General features: G+C 42.0%; 1 protein-coding gene across 4 annotated transcripts in view; it reads left to right on the top strand.

Moving 5' to 3' along the window:
- Nucleotides 1-26,361, top strand: part of LOC144608130 (enhancer of polycomb homolog 1-like) — a 174,988-nt gene that overhangs the window by 64,356 nt on the left and 84,271 nt on the right. For 3 of the 4 annotated variants that reach the window (XR_013549169.1, XM_078425514.1, XM_078425524.1), the window contains exon 1: nt 4,140-4,704. The exons of the other annotated variant lie outside the window; for it this stretch is intronic. Coding sequence is in view for 2 of the 3 variants with exons in the window: in XM_078425514.1 (XP_078281640.1) it covers nt 4,552-4,704 (153 nt within the window). In the remaining variant the exon portion in view is untranslated. Of the gene's footprint in view, nt 1-4,139; nt 4,705-26,361 lie in introns of those variants that run through there. 4 annotated transcript variants of the gene reach the window in all.

Consider the following 26,361-nt stretch of genomic DNA (forward strand, 5'->3'; position numbering starts at 1 on the left):
TGCGATCTGAAGCTGCTCGGTAATTTCTTTTGTACACTAATTGTGTACCGTACAAATTTTTTTGTAGTTATTAAAATAGAAAGATTTATAGCACAAATGTCATAAAATATCGTTCATAGTGTGGAAGGTATCACAAAATGCGGCAGTAACTCAGCAGGTCAGGCAGCATCTCTGGAGAGAAGGAATGTGTGGCGTTTCGGGTCGAGACCCTTCTTCAGACTGATGTCAGGGGGGGGCGGGACAAAGAAAGGATATAGGTGGAGACAGACAGTGGGAGAACTGGGAAGGGAGGGACAGAGGAGCTATCTAAAGTTAGAGAAGTCAATGTTCATACCGCTGGGCTGTAAGCTGCCCAAGCGAAATATGAGGTGCTGTTCCTCCAATTTGCGGTGGGCCTCACTATGACACTGGAGGCCCACCGCAAACTGGAGGAGGCCCATGACAGAAAAGTCCTCAAATAAGATTTATAAATAAAGTTGGAGTGAAAGCTAACAGTGAGAACAAAACCAACCTATCCGATCTCTCCTTGTAACAAAAGTCCTTCATTCCAGGCCACATCCTGGTAAATCACTTTTTCTTGTGTATGGCGTGCATAGCCTAACGTTGTATGTCAAGGGTCGACATCCAGGCCAGGGCAGCATCAGTTGCTGGGTGGATGGCCTTGATGCCACCAGGGAAAAGCCTCAGTGAGCAGTCAATCACGATGTGTGTGACGGTCTGGTCTGGATGTCCGCAGGCGCAAGCTGGGCTGTCTGTCATCCCCACTTGTGCAGGCAAAGGGCTGTTCTTGCAGGTAAATTACTAATGACAACACATTCGTCCTGTAATGTGGTGATCAGAACTGTACCAGTCACAGTTAAAAATGTACGTGTATCCACATTCCACAATTGGTTAATTTTATCAGGACATTATCATCTTGCTTTAAATTCTGATGTGACATTGTGTAACATTTGACTTGTCAAAATCACTTCATACACTGATAGTGGTTCCTGAGCTGGTTTGACAATTCATTTAATCACTTGCGCTGAATAATCAGATAACACTTTTAAGAAAGATTTGCTGCACACAAAATATTGCAGCAGGTAAAAGAAAAATACATTTTAAGCATTAATCCTATCTGTATTATCATATCTTCCTGATTTATTAATTTCTTAATCTCAAACAAAATCCTTTTTGCGAAATAGCTGTTTGTATTCCAATGTATTACATTTTGGTATGCTCTCTGGAGCACAGAGTTTGCAATAGTTTATGATATCAAACTATCAGACTTTTTAAATTGTGTTGTCGTTTTTCACCAGAAACTTGTTGCGGATACCAAGGCTGTGTAATAATTTCAGTGTTTTTAAAAAAAACAAAGGGCTATTCCAAGTGTAATCCACTAAAATAAAGACCCCTCCAAACAATGCCCCCCTACCATGATTTATCCATGCCAGACCAAATTTCTTCAGTGCTGTTTTCCCAGATCTTGTCTTAAACTGAAATATAACCTTTTATTTTTGTATGGGAATGGAGTCGTCCTAAATTATGAATTAACTTAGCAATAGGCTGGGCAAACAGCAATGCAAACTATATGCAGGCAGACCCCAGGTTGAATCTGGGTATAGTTCCTGAGACTCAATTATTACCAGAATTCTGCCTGGATTATAGGGTTTAAACTACAGGGTTGGATAGACTTGGATCGTTTTCTCCATAATGTCGGAGATTGAGGTGAGACTTGATAGAAGTGTATAAAATTATGAGAGGCACAGAGGGTAGACAGCCAGAAAGTTTTTACCAGGGTGGAAATGTCCATCACAAGAGGGAGAAAGTTTAATGGAGATGTTTTTTTACGCAGAGGTGGGGGCCTGGAATGCATTGTCGGGGTGGTGGAGTCGTCATTTGGATAGGCGCATGCAATTGAGTGCCGGAGGTCGGACCCTCCGTCGAGAACAAAGGGGATCCTGGTGTGAGGGGGGGGGGGCACAGAGAACAAATGGGGACCATTGGTGATTAAATGGAATACTTTGTAACTTTGTCAGCACCCGTTCACTCTATTCCTCATGTGTATTGATCTTTATTTTAATGCAATTAAATTTGCACCAACTATATAGAAACGTCTTGCTTGAGTCCATCCCACTTGGTTTATAGAGCAGAAAGTCACAGGAGGAGTCCAATTGCACAAGACTTATATGCATACCTTGTGTGTGCAAAACAAAGAATCTCACTGTGACATGTCACTTGTGATAATAAAGTATCATTCATTCAAGTGCATTAAATAGAGGGATGTGGATCATGTACAGGCAGATGAGATCACTTTATCTTGGCAAATATTGTGGGCTGAAGGGCCTGTTCCGTGCTGTACTGTTTTACGTTAAGCTAATTTCTCAAGTCCGAAGTCATTTATTTTCTACCCGTATTATGTCACTTGCTATCATCATATCATATCATATATATACAGCCGGAAACAGGCCTTTTCGGCCCTCCAAGTCCGTGCCGCCCAGCAATCCCCGTACATTAACACTATCCTACACCCACTAGGGACAATTTTTACATTTACCCAGCCAATTAACCTACATACCAGTACGTCTTTGGAGTGTGGGAGGAAACCGAAGATCTCGGAGAAAACCCACGCAGGTCACGGGGAGAACGTACAAACTCCTTACAGTGCAGCACCCGTAGTCAGGATCGAACCTGAGTGTCCGGCGCTGCATTCGCTGTAAAGCAGCAACTCTACCGCTGCGCTACCTATAATTATTTAATTCCATTGAATAATATTCCAAATGCTACATATAATGAATGGAATACATACTATATTAATCATTAACAAATACCATGAAATATTATTAATGACTTAAACTGTCTCTTAAAAATAGATGGGCAAATTTGCATAAAACAATAAGTATCCCATTGGGAATACATTTTGGATCAATTCAGGATCAGGTTTGTAAGTACAAAATATAAACAAGTTGGTACCCATGGGTTGCCAGACTTGTCTTGTCATCAGTGCAAATAACAAGCCTTTGTGATTGTTTACTCCAGGATTGCACAACGCGTGTGACATATTACAACCTGCCCATTGAGTTTTAAACTGCAGATATGATTGTAAAAGACATGTGACACTTCCTCTTTTCCCAACGGACCCATACTTTTTTTTTCCCTCGTCTTTAAAAAAAAAAAGACGAATCCACTTCTCCGCGAGGTTTGTAGAGGGCGCTGGTTGCAACAGCTGCTGCTGCTGGCAAAAAAAAAAAAACCAAAACTTGCTGTAACTGAGGGCGTCCATGTTGTGGCGTAGTTGAATTAAAGTTAAAAGAGTGGGGCAAATTTTGGAGCCGCTTGAGATTGCGTTTCAAGTTTGTGCAGGAGCATCTTTTGTGTCTTATCATATGGTTTCAGTTTTGGGCAACTCCGACGACGGCCTGCTATCCGAATTTGAATAAAAGCAAGAAAAAAAATAAAGTTTTCAACACTCCCCGGCGCGCTTGTGTTGTGCAAAACTTAAAAGGCGGTATGGGACATATAGACACGGTCGGGGTGGTGCAAAAAGTGGCGGAGGGAGCGACCACCTCCGCTGTGGTTGTTGTTACCGCCGCCGCCGCCGCCGCCGCCGCCGTTGTGGGGCTTGTGTTGTGCATAAAAGACGGAGAGGGTGAAGCTCCGTCGCTGTGTAAAAGGTACCGATGGGAGCGACCTCCGCCGTCGCGTTGTGCAAAAAGGCGGAGGAGTGTGAGCGACCTCCGCCTAGCCCCCTTGTCTTGTGTTGTGGTGCAAAAGGGCGGCGTGGGACCGAGCTCCGTCGTCGTCGTTGCCACCGCCGGTGGATGAGGCGGGCGGGCGGGGAAGGGGCGGTTGGAGCGACCGGCTGCCACTGGTAGATGAGGCGGTTGCCGCCGCTGCGGATGAGGGTTGAGCGACCGGCTGCAGCTGGTGCCACCGCCGCCGGTGGATGAAGGCGGTTGAGCGACCGGCTGCAGCCGGTGGATGGAGGGGGGGGGGGTGGCGGTTGAGCGACCTGGCGGTCGATCGGGCGAGGAAGGGGCGGTGGAGCGACCGGCTGCAGCCGCTGCCGCTGCCGGTCTGGCGGTTGACGGCCGGGCGCGGATGCGGGTGCGCGCGCAGCGGATCGGGGCCGAGCCCCGTCCTCTCCGCCTCTGTGCATTGTGGGATGGCTGGACTTTAATGACCGCCATGTTGGCCATGGCGTATTGAAGCCGACAAAAGGAACCCAAACGGACCGGCGGCAAAAACACGCCTTTCTTCCGCTTCAAACCCCGATTTCTCTTCACGGAATGGAACTAGGATCTCCAGACTCTCATCCATGATAGGTTCCGGGCGACTCCGTGCACGTTTTGCTGGGTATAGGCGTCAACATTTCATCGGCTGTTGAAAAAAAAAGCGCATCTTATATATATATATTTATATATTTCCTCCCACCATCACCGAATCCCCCCCCCCCCTCCCCTCCCCTCTCCCTTCCCCTTACCCCACCACCCCCTCCTCCCTCCCGCGGTGGTGTTTGGGTTTGTAATTCGCCGCGAATACGGGCACACAAATCGAGGGAGAGCGAGAATAATGAGCAAACTGTCGTTTCGGGCAAGGGCGCTCGATGCATCGAAACCCCTGCCCGTGTATCGGTGCGAGGACTTGCCGGATCTGCACGAATATGCCTCAATCAACCGAGCCGTGCCCCAGATGCCCACGGGGATGGAGAAAGAGGAAGAATCGGTAGGTCGTGTTTGTGCCTGTCTTTGTGTGTGTGTTTTATTTTCCTCCAAAAAGCCGCCGGGCGGTTTGTGATGGCCGGGGCTGTGACTGTGTGTGTGTGATGGCCGGTGCTGTTTATTGCTGTGTGTGTGTGTGTGTGTGCGCGCAGCTTGCGCGGCCGCCATTACATGGCTCTCGCTCGCTTCCTCCCAAACATGGGGCCGGGCCGCGGAAACGCAGGCGGCCCCGGAACCACCCACACACTCCCCCCAGTCCTCGACAGCTGCGGCCTGCCCGGGGCCCCGCACGCCGCCCCTTCCTTGACGGGATGTGATTTATCTTTATTTCATGATGGGAGAGCGAGGGGAATTATTATTATTTTTATTCACCCCCCCTCTCCCCCCCCTTTGGAGTACAAAAGGTCACGTGATGGGCCCGGAGCAGCCATTTTGTTGTGTTTCTCCGTGTCTATGGGTTGGGCCGGAACGGCTGCAGTGGCGGCTCTGAGCAGCGGGGTGGCGCTGGCGAGCGCGACTCAGCAACATCAACACAAGTCAGTCAGTTCAGGGGGCTGTGCAACCAACCCTGTCCTCTGCTCCAATATATGCGAACTGGATGTCGTTGCTGCTTTTAACTTGCATTACTATCTTATGGTGGCTGAAGTATTTTTTTTTAGCAAGCTGTTTGTGTTTGTAGAAGAATATGGTTTGTATCTCAACACGTGCGCGAATGATGCCAACTTTTGTGGCACACTGCTGTTGTATTTCAGTGTCTGTTGAGAGAGGGACAATCTCACTGAAGTTTGTATTGTAATTTCTTCACTTTGTGGTGGAATATGTACATCGATGGTTTTAAGTGGCAATTGGTTTTACAGTTAAGAAATATATTTTTCCAAATATTACTATGGAATGTAAATTTGTACTGATCCCAACATTGCTTCTTTGGACCGAATTGTCTGCATATTCCAATTGCTCCAGAATTAAAACGCTGTGGGTGCAAAACGGAATTGTGATTCTAAAATTTCAGAGGACTTAACAGTTTGAAAATGTTAGTGAGTTCCAAACAGTATTTCAGCATTGTTATGATTGAATACTAATTTCTAAACTAATGTTTAAATTATTAAATTGATAGAATATCGCCAAAATATTGTACAACTTGCCCATTTCTAACATTTCCCCACTTAGCGTTTGTGTAAAAGTCATCTTGCAGGACTAATCATTCTTTTCAACTACACTTGGGAGTTTCTTAAACTCAACCCCATTACCATTGTTCAGATGACAGTGTTCTCAAAACACAGCCCGTGAATTTGCCACAGCCTGTAAAACAGGCCCTTTGGACCACTGAAAAGGAACTGTTTGTGTTGACCATAGAAAATAGGTGCAGGAATAGGCCATTCGGCCCTTCGAGCCAGCACTGCCATTCAATATGATAATGGCTGATCATCCAAAATCAATACCCCGTTCTTGCTTTCTCCCCATGTCCCTTGATTCCGTTAGCCCTAAGAGCTATATCTAACTCTCGAATACATCCAGTGAATTGGCCTCCATTGCCTTCTACCTTACTGACTGTCAAATGCATGTTTACGTAATCCTGCTCTAACTCCAGATTGGCCTTAATTCCCTCAGATTCTATGCGCTCAGGGCAATTAACAATGGTCAATTAGCCAACCAATTTGCTCTTTATTTGCGAGGCAGGAGGAAAGCCATGGAGAAAGTTCAAACTCCATAATACTGGAAGTGAATCTAGATCAGTGTGTCTTTTTTTTGTTGCATTTTTAATGATCCATTTAAAGAGGACAATTATTTTAAAACATAGCATGGATACATTTGATCTTCAAAGTCGGAAATATGTGGATCGTGTAGAAATGGATCTTCTGCTGGAGATGTATTTTAATCAGTGCCCTGGGAGTTGCATATGTTCTTTAGTGTTAATCAGCTTTGTTTTTATATAAATTGATATGTTTTTTGTATTGTAGCTTCTCCATCAACTATCCATGCCTGTTTGCATTAGCATCTGAAATCGAAAAAGCTGAGAATTTGAGCAGATTGAGTTAATGTGTATTTCAATCTGTTGATCTGTTCTCTGGTCAAACAAATGGCAAACTTAAAATGTTTGTAGTTTTTGATTATTTTGCAAAAAAAACAAGATCTTTGACATCTACACCGGGGATGTGCAGAGTTGAGTGGCAACACACTTTATAAACTGATTTCAAATTAGACGCAGGTTTGATGCTACTGCAGTCATGTTTAGGTGTGGGAATCAGCACCCTGATTTTCCCTTTCAGATGAGATGTTAAATTGGAGCTCTGTATGCTCTCTTGGATAAAGTATCCCGTGGGAGTATTTTGAAAAGGCCAGAAAAGTTGACCTATATTCATAGTTTTGTGTGAGATCTTTGGCTATAAAGTTCTTTGGTTAATAGTGAAGTCATAAAAGGTGCGAAGTAAATCAAGTTACCTGTCAGGAGAGTTAGAATTGAGAGATGGCATCTCCAGCACTTTAATACTGTGGTTATCACATTGGACCATTGATGAAAATATGTTGGGATGTTGAAATAAGACAAGAAACCCCCTGACCTTCTGACTTGGTCAGGTATGATACCACCTAGCCAATTGCAGTGCTTTCAAAGAATGATTGAAATTGCGTGCCAATATATTGAAAAACAGAATGGACTAATATTGAAAAATGATATTAAAATTTTAGGGACGCATAGAATTGTACATCACAGAATAGGCCCTTTCTTTCCTATCTGAATACTTGTTCAAATGCCTTTTAAAAGTAATTGTATATATACTTATTAAATTTAACTTCCTGAACTGCGCTTTGCATCTCTTTTTCCCAATGCTGTTCTTTTATAGGAAACTGCCAAATAAATCCATGCTACAAATTATACATTTCAGTCCCAATTCAGCATGTTAATTAAGATGAGTTAAACGTACTTGCTTGAATTGACTATGAAAATATTAATAACTGCCTTTATGTTCAGAAATAAATTGATATAACATGTTGGGCTGTTTTTTAAGTCCAGTACTCCACTGTTGCAGATGAAGCCAACTAATTAGAAATACAAGATGTAATACACGCACGCACACACACACACACACATATATATTTCATTTCCATAGTAAAAATGCTGTGGAAAAGATTACTATAAACTTAGAAATTAGATACTGAACTATGTTAAGTAGAATTTGAGGAAAATGTTTCATGATCCCAACTGTCCAAGGAGATTGCAAAATGTTAGTGTATTTATAAAGTCAAATTATGCATGGAAAGTTCAGTAAGCAATGAGATTCAATTTTGGCTTTCATTAAATTTGTGTATGCCCAATGTAACAGTGATGCCTGAATACTTTGATTCAAAATGTTATTCTTCAATCTTATGCAAAATAATACCAACACAGCAGCCTATAGGGGATTCTAATAGTGAGAAATCTGTTTAGTTTCTTGTGCTACAGATTTCTTGTGATTAGTTATTTGTGCTAATGAAAACTGGAAACATCACAAATGAAAACGTTGTTTAAATGAATCATTAGTTTAAGAATAACTAAAAATAAGAAATGTAATGGAAACTTCAAAAATATTTGTTTTTGGAAGGGATGAATTATAGACATGTGAACATAAAACATTTGGATCAGGTGTAGGCCACTCAGTTCCTCAAGTCTGCTCTGCGACAGATCTGATTGTGTAAAAATGGCATATTCTGGTATTTCTGCAGTAACCGTTGCTGATCAAGTACAGATCTATTTCTGCTTTAAAAATATTCAAAAACGTTACTTTCACTGCCCATGGAGGTTCCAAAGGCACTCAGCCCTTCATAAGAATGAATTTTGTCTCGTCTCTGTTTTAAACAGTGGCCCCTAATTCTATTTTCTCAGGCAAGAGGAAAATCTTCTTCAATGCTTCCCACTCAGCCCATATGGATTTTGTATGCTTCTGTCCAATCCCATGCCCTTCTTCACTTGGTTAATGATTATTTTTTTTAATATGAAAATCAATTTGAAATCTATGCATTTAAATTAAGTGTTGAACTATTGGATCTTTTTGCAGAAATAAAATATCTATTAAATACAGTTATGTAGATCCCCTTGAGATTTTGTTCTGCAAATTTACACATCGTCTTACCTCTTGTAGGATTCACTTTATGTTCATCCAAGTTTTAAATATCAGTCAATAGCCAAAGTCCATATTTTGTCTGGACAAATCTTTTGTTTGTTTGTTTTTATGTCTTGTTTGCTCTGTAAAGCGTCTTTGAGTTTCCTGAAAAGCGCTATATAAATTAAATGTATTATTATTATTATTATTATTAAAAATAGTTGAGATGTCTGGCTTAATCTCAATTTTTAAAAATCAATTTGTTGGTTGCCCCGTTAAACCTTACATTTATCTTTATCTTTAAAATTTTCTGTTAATGGTATTAATTTTATGGCAGATAGACACAAAATGCTGGAGTAACTCAGCAGGACAGGCAGCATCTCTGGATAGAAGGAATGGACAATGTTTCAGGTCAATACCCTTCTTCGGACGTCGGATCCGAAACGTCACCCATTCCTTCTTTCCAGAGATGTTGCCAGTCCTGCTAAATTACTCCAACTTTTTGTGTCTATCTTCAATTTAAACTAGCATCTGTAGTTCATTCCTACACATATTAATTTTATGGAGATGGTTCATTCCGAGCAACCGTTTTGAAAATTCTTGAATTTGCAGAGATTACATTTGTGTAGAAATTTATATATTTTATGTAGAAAATGTAAAATGTACCTAAAAGCAGAAGTACTGCAATGGACCCAAAGATCTCCCATTAATCCACCTCCAATCCAACCTTTTCCAGTTGTTGTGTTGTGGTGAAGAGGCAGATTGGTTTCCACTTTCACAGATAAGTGGGATGTGGCTAGTCCTGGTTATATCCTGGATTCTGGTGCTTGTTTTATTTCACCTCTTGAATTTCAAGTGGAGATTTTGGGTATTACTGGTTGCTTCATTTGAGGCACTATGAAAGATACCTCAAGAAAGCAAACGTATAAATGTAGAAAGTAAGGACAAGAGTAAGCCAAGAAACAAACCACTCGTGGAATTCGGTCGGTCAGGTAATATTTTTTGGAGGAGAAGGAATGGTTACAGTTTCTGGTCACGATATTGGGCCATGCTGCAGTGTCTTGACCAGAAACATTGACCATTACTTTCCCTCAACAATGCTGTTCGACCCAGATTTCCTCCAGTAGCTTGTTTTTGTTCAATATTGCTACATCTGCTGTCTCGTGTTTCCACGAGCCCTAAATCCCGTCCTCTAGTCTGAAACTGACCCTTTGTTTCAAGCTGTCTCAATGAGTGAAAAACCTCACCCCTACAGCCCATCTCGAGCCCCGTCAAATTTTGATCTCATTCTACTGAACTCTTAAGAATTCCAACCCTAGTCAACCTTTTGTCCTCTATATCTCTCCTTGGTATTCTTAGCCAAGGAGATCAAAAGTGCTCTCACTAATGCTCTTTGCAATGGTACCTAGTAGAATCCTTTTTCCTTAAATAATTTACCATTAAGTGCCAACTTCTGAACTACCAGCTACAATTGCATGTTTGTTTTCAGTTTCTTAAGTAACAAAAATTGTACAGAATTTGAAATGTTTCCCATTCTAACACCATTTAAATAATATATTGCATTTCCTACTGAAATGGATAATCCATAATTATTTGTTATCTACCAGATTTTATCCCTTTGGCTCAATCTATCCAAATCATCTTGAAGCTTCTTTGTATCTTCATCACAATTCACAATCCAACTCCAGTTTAACATCTGTAAGAAAGAACTGCAGATGCTGGTCGTAGAGTCTGAAATAGGGTCTCGACCCGAAACGTCACCCATTCCTTCTCTCCAGAGATGCTGCCTTTCCCGCTGAGTTACTCCAGCATTTTGTGTCTACCTTCCAGTTTAACATCATTGTCAAACTATGAAATACTACATTCTGTTCTGTCACTTTAAAATATTAATATGCTTTGATGCCCTAACACTGATCCCTGTGGTATGCCACTAGTTAACCATCTGCCACTCCAAAAAAAGACCCATTTATTCCAGACAGCCAATTGAATTTCAAACCAGGCCAATCATGCTTTCACACAATTTATGTTAGATTTTATCAGTCTTTCTAAATATCCTAATATATCCAGATTTTATTTACCAATTACACTCCAAACAAAAATCCCAATACAATTTCCTTTGAGAAATCCTGATTGACTTTGTCTAATCCTGTAAATAATTCCCAAAAGTTCTGTATGGTATATTTTACAATGTTAGTGACAGGGGACATACACTGATGAGCCAAAACATTATGACCACCTGCCTAATATGCTGTTGGTCCTCCGTGTGCCGCCAAAACAGCGCCGACCCGCCGTGGCATGGACTCTACAAGACCCCTGAAGGTGTCCTGTGGTATCTGGCACCAAAACATTAGCAGCAGATCCTTCGAGTCCTATAAGTTGCGAGGTGGAGACGCCGTGGATCGGACTTGTTGATCCAGCACATCCCATAGATGCCCAATCGGATTGAGATCTGGAGAATTTGGAAGCCAGGGCAACACCATGACACACTTCATCATGTTCCCGAACAATGTGTGCAAAGTGGCAGGGCGCATTATCCTGCTGAAAGAGGGTGTACCTGGTCTGCAACGATGTTTAGGTAGGTGACACGTGTCAAATTGACGTCCATATGAATGGCCGGACGGGCTCAGGGTTTCCCAGCAGAACATTGCCCAGAGCATCACACTCCCTCCACTAGCTTGTCATCTTCCCACAGTGCATCCTGGAGCCACGGCGTACACGCACACGGCCATCCACGTGATCGAAAAGAAAACAGGACCCATCGGACCAGGCAACCTTCTTCAGCTGCTCCAAGATCCAGTTCCGACGCTCGCGCGACCAATGTAGGTGCTTTTGACGGTTGTCGGGGTCATCATGGGCACTCTGCGGCTATGCAGCGGGGTGTGATGCACTGTGTTTTGTGACACATTCCTCCCGTGACCACCATTAAAATTTTCTGTGACTTGTGCCACAGTAGACATTCTGTCAGTTCGGACCAGACGGGATAGCCTTCGTTGCCCTCGCACATCGATGAGCCTTGGGTGCCCAACACTCTGTCGCCGGTTTGTGGTTTGTCCCTCCTCCTACCATTGTCGGTAGGTACTCGCCACTGCTGACCGGGAGCACCCCACAAGCCTTGCCGTTTCAAAGATGCTCTGACCCAGTCATCTGGCCGTAACAATTTGGCCCTTGTCAAAGTCGCTCAGGTCTTTACTCCTGCCCATTTCTCCTGCATCCAACACATCAACTTTAAGAACTGACTGTTCACTTGCTGCCTAATATATCCCACCCCTTGACAGGTGCCATTGTAACAAGATAATCAATGTTATTCACTTCACCTGTCAGTGGTCATAATGTTTTGGCTCATCAGTGTATGTGCAGTTAAGTACTCCATAATTTACGTTGATTTGAGCATGGAGGAATCATAATTAAAAAAATAAAATCAGAAAAGATGATCTCTTTATAGTTTATCCTCACAGTCGCCCTAGATTTATTCTGTCAAAGACTACTGCCTACCCCATCCTATCTGCAAACTAACAAGCTTATTTTCTCTTTCCCAGTTCTGACAAATAATCTTTGACCTAAAACATTAATTGTTTCTCCACCCACAGATGCAGCCTGAGCTGCCGAGTAGTTCAAACATTTTCTGTTTTGTTTTGAAGTGCATTGATGACTCTGATTTGAGTGGGGGTGGGAACCATAATTAAAATGTTTGTCCTCAATAACAAAACCAGGGGTATTGCTGGTTGTGAGAGGGGGAATTGTTTCGGGCTCTGGAAACCTTCCAGGGAAAGAAAAACTGAGTTGTTCCCTTTTGCAGACTTCATCAGAATAGATATTGGGGGGGGGGGAAGAGAGTTGTTAATTTTGAGTTGTGAGTTGCGGGGAAGGTGGGGTAAAGGATATGAGACCAAGACTGCCTAGGGGAATAAGTTGTAATGATTCTCAAAATAAAATATGTTAATGGGAACAGTTGGAGAAAGATAATTGATCTTCTTTTCTGTCTTGTGAATTGCCTTGGCTTCTGCCCTGTTGGTTTCAGTGGTCTGCAAAAACATGAATCCATGGTCCATCTATTCCTCAATACCTGGTATCCCACCATTTGTTGTTGATACCCTTATCTGGATCACCCTCCCTAAATATATTTCCCAGCTCGTCAATCTGAATTCTTATTGTCGCATGATTCCTCTCCCATTTCTACTAAACAGTCTGTTGCTGTTTTTTGCAGCCTGGCTTGGTCAATGAGTGAACGGATGCAATTAGTGTGAGAACATAGATAAAAGATCTTATGCTTCTGCTGTAAAATATAGGGTGGTGATACTCAGCGAACCATTTTGGGTGATCTGTAAAGATCCTGGTGTGCCATTCATCGTTAACTGGTGTCTTGAGAGATTTTCGCTCCATCAAAATCATTAAAGTTGATGATCAAGCCATTATCAATCACTGCTGTTTGTGGGAATTTACTGTATGGAAAATTATTGTTATGTTTTCTGCATTACAGCAGTTACCATTCTTTAGAAACAAGTCATTGGGGTAATATTTCAGGAGACATGTTCCTGCAAAGAATGTGAAAACCACTTTCTTTCCCCCCCACCCCCCCTTAACATGATATATTAAGATAGTGGTCACTTATTTACTGTGGGGATTCTATTCTAGCATCTGACATACTTTTATCATAGTCATACTATCCATGAAGAATTCTAATGTGTCTATATGGGCTTAAAGATGTGCTTATAGACAATGCAAGCTGATCATTGCATTTCAAAGAAAAACTTTGGTGTCTACACTCAGGAAATTAAGTTATGCAATGTTAATTTTTAGGTTTAAAAAAATCTTCGTGAATTGAAAAATTTAATCAATGTGATGTTTAATTACTTCACGTTAATTATTGCAGCTGAATGACGAGATTGTAAGGCAAAGAGATGCTTAGAACACTTGCTGAGTTTGTCATTATAAGAGATGTTGATTTATAGGTTAATGGCTGGCTGATTTGCAATCGGTGGGATGCAGTAAAGTCTGGTGGGATGCAACAAAGTTTGTGACTTTGCAATTGGGGATTATGCATTGATACATAATTTGGTGGAAATTGCAGAGATTGAGAATTTCATGCTTTTGTCCTGTGAATGTGATCAGAGTTAAGATTTTAAAAGCATTCGTGGATGATGCACAAAAATAAAATTTCCATGTCTTGGATGAGCTGTAGATACAGAATAGAATTTGACTAGCAGTGCAAGAGGCAGCCATTAAATAGACAATAGACAATAGGTGCAGGAGTAGGCCATTCAGCCCTTCGAGCCAGCACCGCCATTCAATGCGATCATGGCTGATCACTCTCAATCAGTACCCCGTTCCTGCCTTCTCCCCATACCCCCTCACTCCGCTATCCTTAAGAGCTCTATCCAGCTCTCTCTTGAAAGCATCCAACGAACTGGCCTCCACTGCCTTCTGAGGCAGAGAATTCCACACCTTCACCACTCTCTGACTGAAAAAGTTCTTCCTCATCCCCGTTCTAAATGGCCTACCCCTTATTCTTAAACTGTGGCCCCTTGTTCTGGACTCCCCCAACATTGGGAACATGTTTCCTGCCTCTAATGTGTCCAATCCCCTAATTATCTTACATGTTTCAATAAGATCCCTCCTCATCCTTCTAAATTCCAGTGTATACAAGCCCAATCGCTCCAGCCTTTCAACATACGACAGTCCCGCCATTCCGGGAATTAACGTAGTGAACCTACGCTGCACGCCCTCCATAGCAAGAATATCCTTCCTCAAATTTGGAGACCAAAACTGCACACAGTACTCCAGGTGCGGTCTCACCAGGGCCCGGTACAACTGTAGAAGGACCTCTTTGCTCCTATACTCAACTCCTCTTGTTATGAAGGCCAACATTCCATTGGCTTTCTTCACTGCCTGCTGTACCTGCATGCTTCCTTTCATTGACTGCTGCACTAGGACACCCAGATCTCATTGAACTCCCCCTCCTCCTAACTTGACACCATTCAGATAATAATCTGCCTTTCTATTCTTACTTCCAAAGTGAATAACCTCACACTTATCTCCATTAAACTGCATCTGCCATGTATCCGCCCACTCACACAACCTGTCCAAGTCACCCTGCAGCCTTATTGCATCTTCCTCACAATTCACACTACCCCCCAGCTTAGTATCATCTGCAAATTTGCTAATGGTACTTTTAATCCCTTCGTCTAAGTCATTAATGTATATCGTAAATAGCTGGGGTCCCAGCACCGAACCTTGCGGTACCCCACTGGTCACTGCCTGCCATTCCGAAAGGGACCCATTTATCCCCACTCTTTGCTTTCTGTCTGTCAACCAATTTTCTATCCATGTCAGTACCCTACCCCCAATACCATGTGCCCTAATTTTGCCCACTAATCTCCTATGTGGGACCTTGTCGAAGGCTTTCTGAAAGTCGAGGTACACCACATCCACTGACTCCCCTGTCAATTTTCCTAGTTACAACCTCAAAAAATTCCAGTAGATTTGTCAAGCATGATTTCCCCTTCGTAAATCCATGCTGACTCGGAATGATCCCGTTACTGCTATCCAAATGCTCAGCAATTTCGTCTTTTATAATTGACTCCAGCATCTCCTCCACCACTGATGTCAGACTAACTGGTCTATAATTACCCGTTTTCTCTCTCCCTCCTTTCTTAAAAAGTGGGATAACATTTGCTATCCTCCAATCCACAGGAACTGATCCTGAATCTATAGAACATTGAAAAATGATCTCCAATGCTTCCACTATTTCTAGAGCCACCTCCTTAAGTACCCTGGGATGCAGACCATCAGGCCCTGGGGATTTATCAGCCTTCAGTCCCATCAGTCTACCCAAAACCATTTCCTGCCTAATGTGGATTTCCTTCAGTTCCTCCATCACCCTAGGTTCTCCGGCCCCTAGAACATTTGGGAGATTGTGTGTATCTTCCTCAGTGAAGACAGATCCAAAGTAACGGTTTAACTCGTCTGCCATTTCTTTGTTCCCCATAATAAATTCCCCTGCTTCTGTCTTCAAGGGACCCACATTTGCCTTGACTATTTTTTTCCTCTTCACGTACCTAAAAAAACTTTTGCTATCCTCCTTTATATTATTGGCTAGTTTACCCTCGTACCTCATCTTTTCTCCCCGTATTGCCTTTTCTGAAGGTAGACACAAAATGCTGGAGTAACTCAGCAGGACAGGCAGCATCTCTGGAGAGATGCTTAGAACACTTGTTTGTCAAGAGTTTGTCATTATAAGAGATGTTGATTGGGTGACATTTCGGATCGAGACCTTCAGAACATAGAAAGTAAAAAATTGTCATTGGTGGTATGTTTATTTTGAAGCTAAACTGAGGGTGAGATCAAAGGAATGGAAGAGATTTGGCACAGTCATTTGGACTTTTGAAACTGGAATGTAGTGAACCATTTTTGAACTAAGCCAATTTTTCCTTACTTTTAAATAGACTGATAGATTGCATTAATCATGAATGAAACTTGGTGGGAGAGGAACGGAGCTGGTATGAAGATTGAGTGAAACTGCTGACCCTGTATCTTTTGATGAGAACACACATCTTAATGTGGATAAAGTAGCTTCATCTAGAAAAAGAGGAGTTAGCAGAGTTGGAATTAGAACCAGACATGCTGGAATTGAACTTGGCCTTCGTAAGAGTGCATATTGAGATGAGATGGGTCACATTCATCAAAGTTTGGAGGAATAAGGGGTGATATTGAGATTTAAAAAAATTCTTGAATGGTTTAACAGGCTGAGTGTGGAGATTAAGAACCAGTTTACATTGTTGTAATATATTTTGGACCATTTAGGCGAAGATGAGAAAAAATATCTGCACTCAAGGTAGTTAATCTTTTGGATTTTTCACTCCCAGTGGTTGTGGCAGCTGTCACTGTTCTCATTCGTATGGATATAAATGAAATCAAGGGATCTGTGGGATCGTGCAGAAAAATGGTATTGAGGTAAAAGGACACTCATGATCTTGGTGAATGGGCTCAAAGCCTACACTATCGACTAATTCTCCTCTTGGTTCTTAAAGGAGAACTTGCTTGGTTCTTAAAGCAAGACAAAGGAGATAGTAACCGACTTCAGACACATGCCCCAGTTTGCATTGATGGTGTGGAAGTAGAGATGATTGAAAACTTCAAATTTCTAGGAGTCAATATCACCAACAACTTCTCCTGACCACCCATATTGAAGCAACGACCAAGAAAACCCACCAACGCCTCTACTTCCTTGGAGGGCTTAGAAAGTTTGGCATGTCCCCTACAACTCTCACCGATTTCTGCAGATGCACCATAAAAAGCATTTTATCAGGATGCATCACAGCTTGGTTTGGGAACAGCTTTGTCCAAGACCGCAAGAAATTGCAGTGAATTGTGGATGCAGCCTCGACCATCACACAAACCTATCGGCTCCATTTATACCTCGTGCTGCCTTGTGCTACCAGCAGCATTATGCTACCAGCAGCATAATCAAGGACGAGTCACACCCTGGCCACTCCCTCTTCTCCCCGCTCCCATTCGGCAAAATGTATAGTGTGAACACCCACACCACCAGATTCGGGGACAGTTTCTTCCCAGCTATTATCAGGCAACTGAATCATCCTACCACAACCAGAGAGTAGTGCTTGACTACTATCTACCTCTTTGATGACCCTCGGACTATCCTTGGTCAGACTTTGTTGGCTTTACCTTGCACTAAACGTCATTCCCTTATCATATTCCCTTATCCCTTATGCACTGTAAATGAATCAATTGTAGTCATGTATTGTCTTTCTGCTGACTGGATAACCCGCAACAAAAGCTTTTCACTGTACCTCGATACACGTGACAATAAACTAAATTAATGCTCAGTGGGTCTGGGCAAACAGAAATTGTATGTTTCAGATTGACGTGAGTATTTCCAGAAGAAATGAGAGACTGCAGATGCTGAAATCTGGAGCCAAAAATAAACTGCTGGAAGAACTCAGCAGGTCAAGCAACATCTGTGAAGGAAAAAAAGATACCTCAAACTTTGGGTCAATACCCAACTTTTTATTTCAGATTTACATTTGGAACAGTTTGATATCAGCGTAGCCGGGTTAGAGCTGTGCAGTAGATGAAAATGCGCTAAGTGCAGCAAGTGTGAACTTCAGAGGTAATGGTGGTAAAATGAGCAGGTCTGGTTCAACCTCTGGTTTCTTCTTCTGCTTTCCACTCATTGCTTATAACACTCCATATAATAACAAATAGATTTGACATTAGACCAGTTCCCTCCTTTTCTATTAATATTTCTGTAGCTCTTCATTCCCATTCTGAGCTTTGTGTGTTATCCACTCATGAAAGGATTTGTATATATGTCAGAAGTATACCTTGCAGCAGCTGGGGTCGGCCCGCTGCGGACCTTTCACCATCCGGCGCGGCCTGGAACGTGGCAAGTACAACAGCCTGACCGAGCGCGGGAGAAGACGGCAGGGGAAGAGAAAAGACATTCTGGCCTTCCATCCCAGTGAGGAGGGGACTGGAGGAGACTCACTGTGATGGATGTTTCTTTTTTTTTGTGTTGGGTGGGGTTGTGTAATTTGCTTATTTTATTGCTCTTATTGTTGGACTGGGTGACGAAATCTCGTCCAAAATACTTGTTTTTTGGATGACAAATAAAGATATCCTGAATCCAGTATGTTTATTTGATTTAATTCTAGAAATTTTAATTATACTAGTGCTTGATTAGTAGATCATCAGCCCAGACAAGTATTTAATGGTTTTTGGATACTTTCTACTGCAATGTAAAATGAGGATCGTACAACTATATGCTATTCTTGAAATTTCATACAAATTGTGAGATTAGAAGAGCAGAAACCGAAGATGTAATGTTGAACCCACATTATGCCAGGCAGCTTCTCTGGAGAGAAGGAATGGGTCGCCGACCCTGCTTCATAACCTTGGATTGAAATTTATTTGAGGGGTGAAGTATTTAAAACACACGGAGTCATAAAGCTATTGGCTATGGATGGATAAACAGAACGAAAGCAACTTAGTAGTTGTGTTTAAGAAAACCATTAAAGTGACATTGTACACATTATATGGCACATGTATTTAAAGTCAATGTCAGCAAGCTGTATAATTTTTGTAGCTAATCTTGTGCATACAATGTGAGCTAACTGGTTAACCCTGGTGCCTTCTAGTGCTGTTGATGGTATTCATTGAGTAAAACCTTTATTTATAAACTCGTAAAGGTTAGAAAACATGTTGGTGTGTGTTCGAAATGAAAAATGGTGATGTGTGATCATCAAACTCTGGACATTTTTGATTGCAGTAATGAATACAATTCTGAGGTCAGCAGCTAACATACCACAAGAGCATAATAAATTAATCTGCGTGAACTCAGAAGCCAAGATCTCACCTGGCAATTTGTTTTTGAGCTGAGGATAAAATAAATAATGGAGTGTTAATTAATGTGTTTAAAAAGTCAATGGGGTGCCCACTACAAGTGTGATATTGGACATTGGAAAGTTTAATATATTATCTGCAACGCCAGAGGTTTCTCTGGAATGTTGGCTGTTGCAGTGAGACCTGTTAGATGTACATAAAATTATGAGAGGCATAGATAGGATAGACAATCGGAATGTTTTTCCAGGATGAAAAAAGGTAAAATACTAGAGGGCACAGCTTTAAGGGGTGAGAGGGGCAAAGGTTAAAGGAGACGTGCGAGGCATGTTTTTTTACTGAGTGCCTGGAACCTGCTGCTGATGGTTGAGGCAGATACAAAAGTGTCATTTAATAGACTTTTGGATATGTTAGTGTACTATGTTTGCATATTCTGTTGTTCTGCTGCAAGTAAGAATTTAATTGTTTTATCTGGGACATATGACAATAAAACATCTTGATATTCAGGGAAGGGAGGATTGTGGATTATGTGCAGTCAGATAGGAATTGGTCTTGGCATCATGTTCGGCATAGACATGGACCAAAGTTCTTGTTTTTGTGCTGTACTGTTCTATGTTCTAAGCTTAGGCCATTTTTGTCTTTCGTGATTCAAGTGTAAAACCAATTTGTTATTAAAGGTACCCGATAAAGAAAAATAAGGCAGTATGTCTTATCCTTGTAATGACACAGAAAGAGACCCGTTGGCCCATAATGACTCCCTTCAAGCAGATGTATGCACATTGGAGTATTATAGATGAGGCTCTCACTAAGGTCTCTTCTACATCCCGCAGCTCCGCTCTTGCTCCTCCTCCCCCCATTCGTAACAAGGACAGAATCCCCCTCGTTCTCACCTTCCACCCTACCAGCCAGCGTATCCAACAGCGTATCCGTCACCTACAACAGGACCCCACCACTGGCCACATCTTCCCATCCTCTTTCCTTTCTGCATTCCGCAGAGACCGTTCCCTCCGTAACTCCCTGGTCCACTTGTCCCTTCCTACCCAAACCACCCCATCCCCGGGCACTTTCCCCTGCAACCGCAGAAGATGTAACACCTGTCCCTTTACCTCCCCCCTCAACTCCATCCAAGGACCCAAACAGTCTTTCCAGGTGAGACAGAGGTTCACCTGCACCTCCTCCAACCTCATCTATTGCATCCGCTGCTCTAGATGTTAACTTCTTTACATCGTCGAAACTTAACGCAGGCTCGGCGATCATTTCGCTCAACACCTTCGCTCAGTCCGCCTTAACCAACCTGATCTCCCGGTGGCTAGGCACTTCAACTCCCACTCCCAGTCTGACCTTTCTGTCATGGGCCTCCTCCAGTGCCATAGTGAGGCCCACCGGAAATTGGAGGAACAGCACCTCATATTTCGCTTGGGCAGCTTGCAGCCCAGCGGTATGAACATTGACTTCTCCAACTTTAGATAGTTCCTCTGTCCTTCTCTTCCCCTCCCCTTTCCCAGTTCTCCCTCTATCTTCCTGTCTCCACCTATATCCTTCCTTTGTCCCGCCCCCCTGACATCAGTCTGAAGAAGGGTCTCGACCCGAAACGTCACCCATTCCTTCTCTCCTGAGATGCTGCCTGACCTGCTGAGTTACTCCAGCATTTTGCGAATAAATACCTTTGATTTGTACCAGCATCTGCAGTTATTTTCTTACACTGTTCAAATAATAGTAATTGTTTAAAAGTCGGACTTGTGCAAATTTTTAATTGTTCCATGAAAGACTAGAAAACCAGGAGTTTACTACAAGCCTACAATATGGTGGTGCGAAATTATACGAACGTTAGACACAAAATACTGGAGTAACTCAGTGGGTCGGGCAGCTTCTCTGGAGAAAATGGATGTGATATTATTATACAGTTTGATAGGAAGAAATAGGAAAGCGGAAAAGTTTGTAAATGGTGTGACACAAATGAATGTTAGTCTTGAGAGAGACTTTGGTGATCATGTACAAGAAAGTAGAAAGTAAGCAAACATATAGCAAATTGTTGGGAAAGTAAATAGAATTTTTGTTGATGGGAGTACAAACACATTGAAATCTTGTTGCAAATGCACATTTCTTTGGGAAGATTATACTTGTGCTATGTAGGAAGATGAAATTGCCTTCATTGCAGTGCAGAAAATGTTCGCTAGATTCTTGTAATGAAGAGATTGTCTTATAATGAGCGATCGTGTGTAATGAGCCAAAAAAATCTCTGGAGTTCACATATGAACAATGATTTTGTTGAAATATGTAAGATTCTTGGGGCATGATATAGTAGATTCTGGAGAAATTTCCCCATGGCAAAATCCAGAACCAGGAGAATAGTTTCAACGTAAACCAATGTTAACATGAGAGTTTTTTTGTGAAGTTGTGAACCTTTAAAATTCTTTATCCCAGAATAGTGTGGTTACTCGGTCAATAACTATATTTAAAGCTGTACAAAACTAAGGCTTCTCTGAATTAAGTGGGTAAGTGGTGCAGAGGCCACAGAATAGAACAGCTGTGATCTCATTGGATGAAGGAAATGATGTGATCGCGTTTGGCCTACTTCTGCTATATAGAACAGCACAGGAACAGGTCCTTCAACCCACTGCCTGTGCTGACTATGAGGCCAGTGCTGACTGTGGCAGATCTGCATCCCTCAATTTGCCTGCCTATTCATGTGTTGTCTAAATGCCTCTTAAATGCTCCTATTGTACCTGCTTCTACCACTTCCCTGGTGGCAAGTTCCAGGCAGCTGCCACTGCTGAAAAAACTTGCCTTTGCAAACCACCTTTAAACTGTCCACTTTCACCGTAAACCTTTGCCTAGTTTGAGAAAAATGTTTTTGTATTTGACAAGATGTTTCAACAGCTTTATCATGCACCGTTGAATTTTGCATGTGTAGTTGCAAACTTCTATTCAATAAGGATTTGAGACTTTTTTGTACAAATGTACATATCTAGTTATGCTTGAACCCATGCTGCAAGATTAAAACGGTTGCACAAATGCTTTCCTCTATATTGGAAAGCTAATGGAAGGTTAGGAATTTGAATGCTGAATGGCTTAATTTCACTCCATTGTATTTTTGTTAAGCGGGAAGAAGTTATACTGTGAAACAGTATATTGTATTTTTTAGTCCTGTGAAAATGTTGGAGGGTAATTTGGCTATTGATAAAGGAAATGTTGTCATTTTTGAGACAAAGGTTTGCTATATCTGTGCTTCCACTTTTTAACGTTAAAAAATCATCCAAATAATTATAGAATACCTGCGCAGAACTTTTTATTTCTATGCTGAGATGGCTGGGCCTAATTATTTTGTTTTTCTATCATAGTGGTATTTTACTTTTGTATTTAATGTTTAATGCATGAAATCAAAATTTTGTTTTGTTTTCCTTGACTGATTATGGTTCACAAATAGTGCTATTTCAATCTGTAGTAAATGCTATATTATTCATTCTCTCACTGGATCAACAGAATTTTGAATGTAAAAAAAATCAATACTAGAAAGGAATTATGAGGCTTTAATAAAGCAAGTATCCTGGCGAGCCACGATCCGGGTTTTTCTTGGAGTTGGATATTCTGGGTCTTTACTCTCTATTGTTAAGAAGAATGAGGTGATCTTGTTGACATGTGTAAAATTCTAAGAAGCTCCACAGTGTGGTTTCTCCTGGGTGAGGATCAAGTGCCATGGCTATTGATTTCTTGACATTAAACAAATAAAGGAATGTTGGGAAAAATGCTGTTGCAGGAGATCAGCTGTGATCTTGATGAATGATATAGCTGACTCCAAGGGCCAAATGGCATGGCTCATTGTTGCAATGTAAAGTTTTGAAAACTTTTTTGTGTGTGTACTATTGGCTTAGTGACTTTAATGTTTTTTAAATGTATATATACATAGTATGAAAATCCCATGTATGGATGTAATTCTGAAGCTATTAAACAGTGGTGTATTGGAACATTATGAGCCGTTTTGGGCCTCTTATCTGAGGAAGGATGTGCGAGGGTCCAGAGGAGATTTACGCGAAGGATCGGTTTAATATATGATGAGCGTTTGAAGGCACTGGACCTGTGCTTGCTGGACTACATTGAAGTTTCATTGAAACCTACCGAACAGTGAAAAGCCTTGATAGAGTGAATGGGGAGAGGATGTTGCCACTAGTGGGAGAGTCTGAGACCAGATTCTCAGAATAAAAGGACATGCCTTTAGAAAGGAGAAGAGGAATTTCTTTAGTCAGAGGCTGGTGAATCTGTGAGGCCAAGTCAACGGATATTTCTAAGACTGAGTTTGACAGATTCTTGATTAGTAAGGATGTCGGGTTATGGCAAGATGGCGGGAGAAAGGGGCTGAGAGGGAAAGATAGATCAGCTATGATTGAATAGACTTCATGGGCCAAATTGCCTAATCCTGCTCCTAGAATGCATTAACTTGGAATCTTCTTAGCATGCAGTTGCATCGCAGGAGACTGTCCTACCCATTGCCCTTATGCAATCTGATCTCGGAAACTATCCTAAGAGCAAATCCTCTTCCCTTTTTGCTCTTTCATTCAGTACATTCCCAATCACGACAACTTGCTGTTTCTTTCTGTGCTGACTTCAGCCTGCTTCCATCAGCTGATGCATGATGAAATTTCTCCTCTTATCAGTCCCCCTTTATTCTGAGACCATAACCCTGGTTTTAGCAGTTTCGGCAGGAGAAACATCCACTGTGTCATGTCATCGCCAAACTTGAAAATATTGAACTCTGTGACATTATAAGTACAGACGAGGAATGTGAGAAATGTGAGGTCCCCCAGTTGGTAAACATTACTTAACAAATGGTGAGAGATTGGGTAACTTTGTGTTTGTTACACAAGACACTAATTGCACAAATTAGGAAGTCTTATTGGAAATACGTAAAGAAAGATGTACTTGCCAAAGAAAGTGAAGTGGAGATTTTTGCCTGATTGGTTCTGGCTATAGTGCAGGAAAATGGCATTGAGTCAAAAGACCAGCCATGATCTTGATGAATGTCGGAGAAGTCTCAAACGCCCAGATTACATACTCCTGCTCTTATTATGTTTTGCACTGTCTGAATATTTGTGGAGAGAGAAACGGAGTTAATGTAATTCTTAAAGGGATTGGCAGGCTGCATGTGGGAAGGATGTTTCCCATTTGTAAATCTTAAATCAAGGATGCTTGGTTTGAGAATATATAATTTAAAAATTGAGATGAGTAGAAGTATTTTCACTCCGGGTAGTGAACCTTGGATGACTGAGGGAGCTCAGTTGTTCATTCGAAGTCAAGTTATTGAAATTTAATGTGCTTTCTGATCACAGCACTAACCATGTCGTTCCGGAAGTAGGGTGACCAAAACTGAACACGTGTTCCAAATGCGGCTTCACCAAATTCTTGTACAACTGCAACGTAACATCCTAACTTCTATACCTTACCCTAACTGACAACGGCAAATGTACCGAAAGCCCTCTTAACCACCCTATCAATCTATGACGCCACTTTCAAGGAACTATATACCTGCACCCCTGGATCCCTCTGCCCTACAACACACTCTAGGGCCAGGCCATTCTCTGTGTAAGTCCTGCACTGCTTTGACTTCCCAGAAAGAAATTCACACTTATCTGCATTAAATTCCATTAACCATTCTTCAGCTTGATCTGGTCAAGATCCCGCTGCAATTTTTGATAATCATCTTTGCTATCTACGATACTATCCACTTTACTGTCACCTCTAAACCTACTAATCATGCCGCCGTCTTTCTTCACTCCACTGATATTGTCTAGCTTAATATTTTCAACATCTTCTAATTTTATTTCTGTTGCCTAAGCTTATTGTTTAGTTCATCTGAGCCATCTACATCTCAAACCTAGTTAATTATTTTTTAAATGCAGTGTTCCCAACAGAAACTGGAGGGGCGCTATGACATTTATTCCTGTTTACTGCTATTCTTGCATTTTGTCCCAAAGCCAAATTTCTTTATAGCTCTCTTCCTTTTAAAACTGTACCCTTCAATTTTGTGAATGTTTATTGTGTTACTTTAGCAAAAGTTATTTGACTGTCTGTATACACCATTCCAGATTATTAGCTTAAGCAAAGAGATGTTAATATAGTTTGCTTTTAACAAGTCTCTACTCGTTTTTTGATTTGCCCAAATGTGTTATCGCTCTTTTATATGAATGAAATGTAACCTGGGCAATATCAACTCTGAACTGTGACATTTGTACTTTGATCATTGACTTTGTAAAACCTATTCAAATCCTCTACCCCTTTTAAATTACTATTGGCAATAGGTCGTATAATCGCTCAGTTCTGATTTCATGAGTGAACCTTGACGTGACCTCATTTTCTTTCAATCCACACATCCCTTGGAATCCAAACTCTGAATTGTTAATTGTTAATATGGATCTCTTCATAACAGATTTTGGTTATAGTAGAGGTAGTGTCCCTACAGAAATCAGACACCGCTGCCTCCCTAAGAACACAAGCTGCTAGTTACACTGCGGAAGTCATTTAAATTTACAAGCATTTGCTTTGACCAACGCCTGTGAATGATGAAGAACACGGTGCTGGAGTAACTCAGCAGGTCTGGCAGCATTTCCGGGGAGCATTGATTGGTGACGTTTCGGTCGAGGCCCACCACTGGATTGCACACGACCACCACAAGGCCAAGACCCACAGTGGCACTGGAAGATGCAGCACTAATGTCCACAGCCTCCACGGTGGTCTCACTGAGGCTAGGATCACTAAAGCTGCCCAGACCCGCACCACCACTGCAGCCACTTCCTGAACAGTCCTACCAACCTTCACCGCTCTGCCGACGCCACCCAAAGCCAGCTCTTAACACCACAGCCACTTCCAGACCAACCAACCGCCATGTTGCTGACACTGGCCCGTGCCTCTTCCAGGCTACACCTGCGGACCCTTTCCTGCCGTCTGGCCGCTCTCGGGCTGCAGTGCCGCCCCTGATTCTCGCCTCTCCCTTCGCTATCAGCAGACCAGGCCCATCAACTCACCAAAACAATTATTTGTTTTTACAATTCATTTCTGATGAGGCTTAAATTATATTGTGTAACTTGAAACCTAGTAAATAATTTACCAATCTGCACTGCACTTGTATGTGACACTTGTAGTTTTTCCAAATGATGTGCTGAAAACCTGGTACTGAATGAGGACAAACATAGACACAAAATACTCAGCGGGTCAGGCAGCATCTTTGGAGAAAATGG

This window comes from Rhinoraja longicauda, chromosome 2 (assembly GCF_053455715.1).
Source record: "Rhinoraja longicauda isolate Sanriku21f chromosome 2, sRhiLon1.1, whole genome shotgun sequence".
Lineage (NCBI taxonomy): Eukaryota > Metazoa > Chordata > Chondrichthyes > Rajiformes > Arhynchobatidae > Rhinoraja > Rhinoraja longicauda.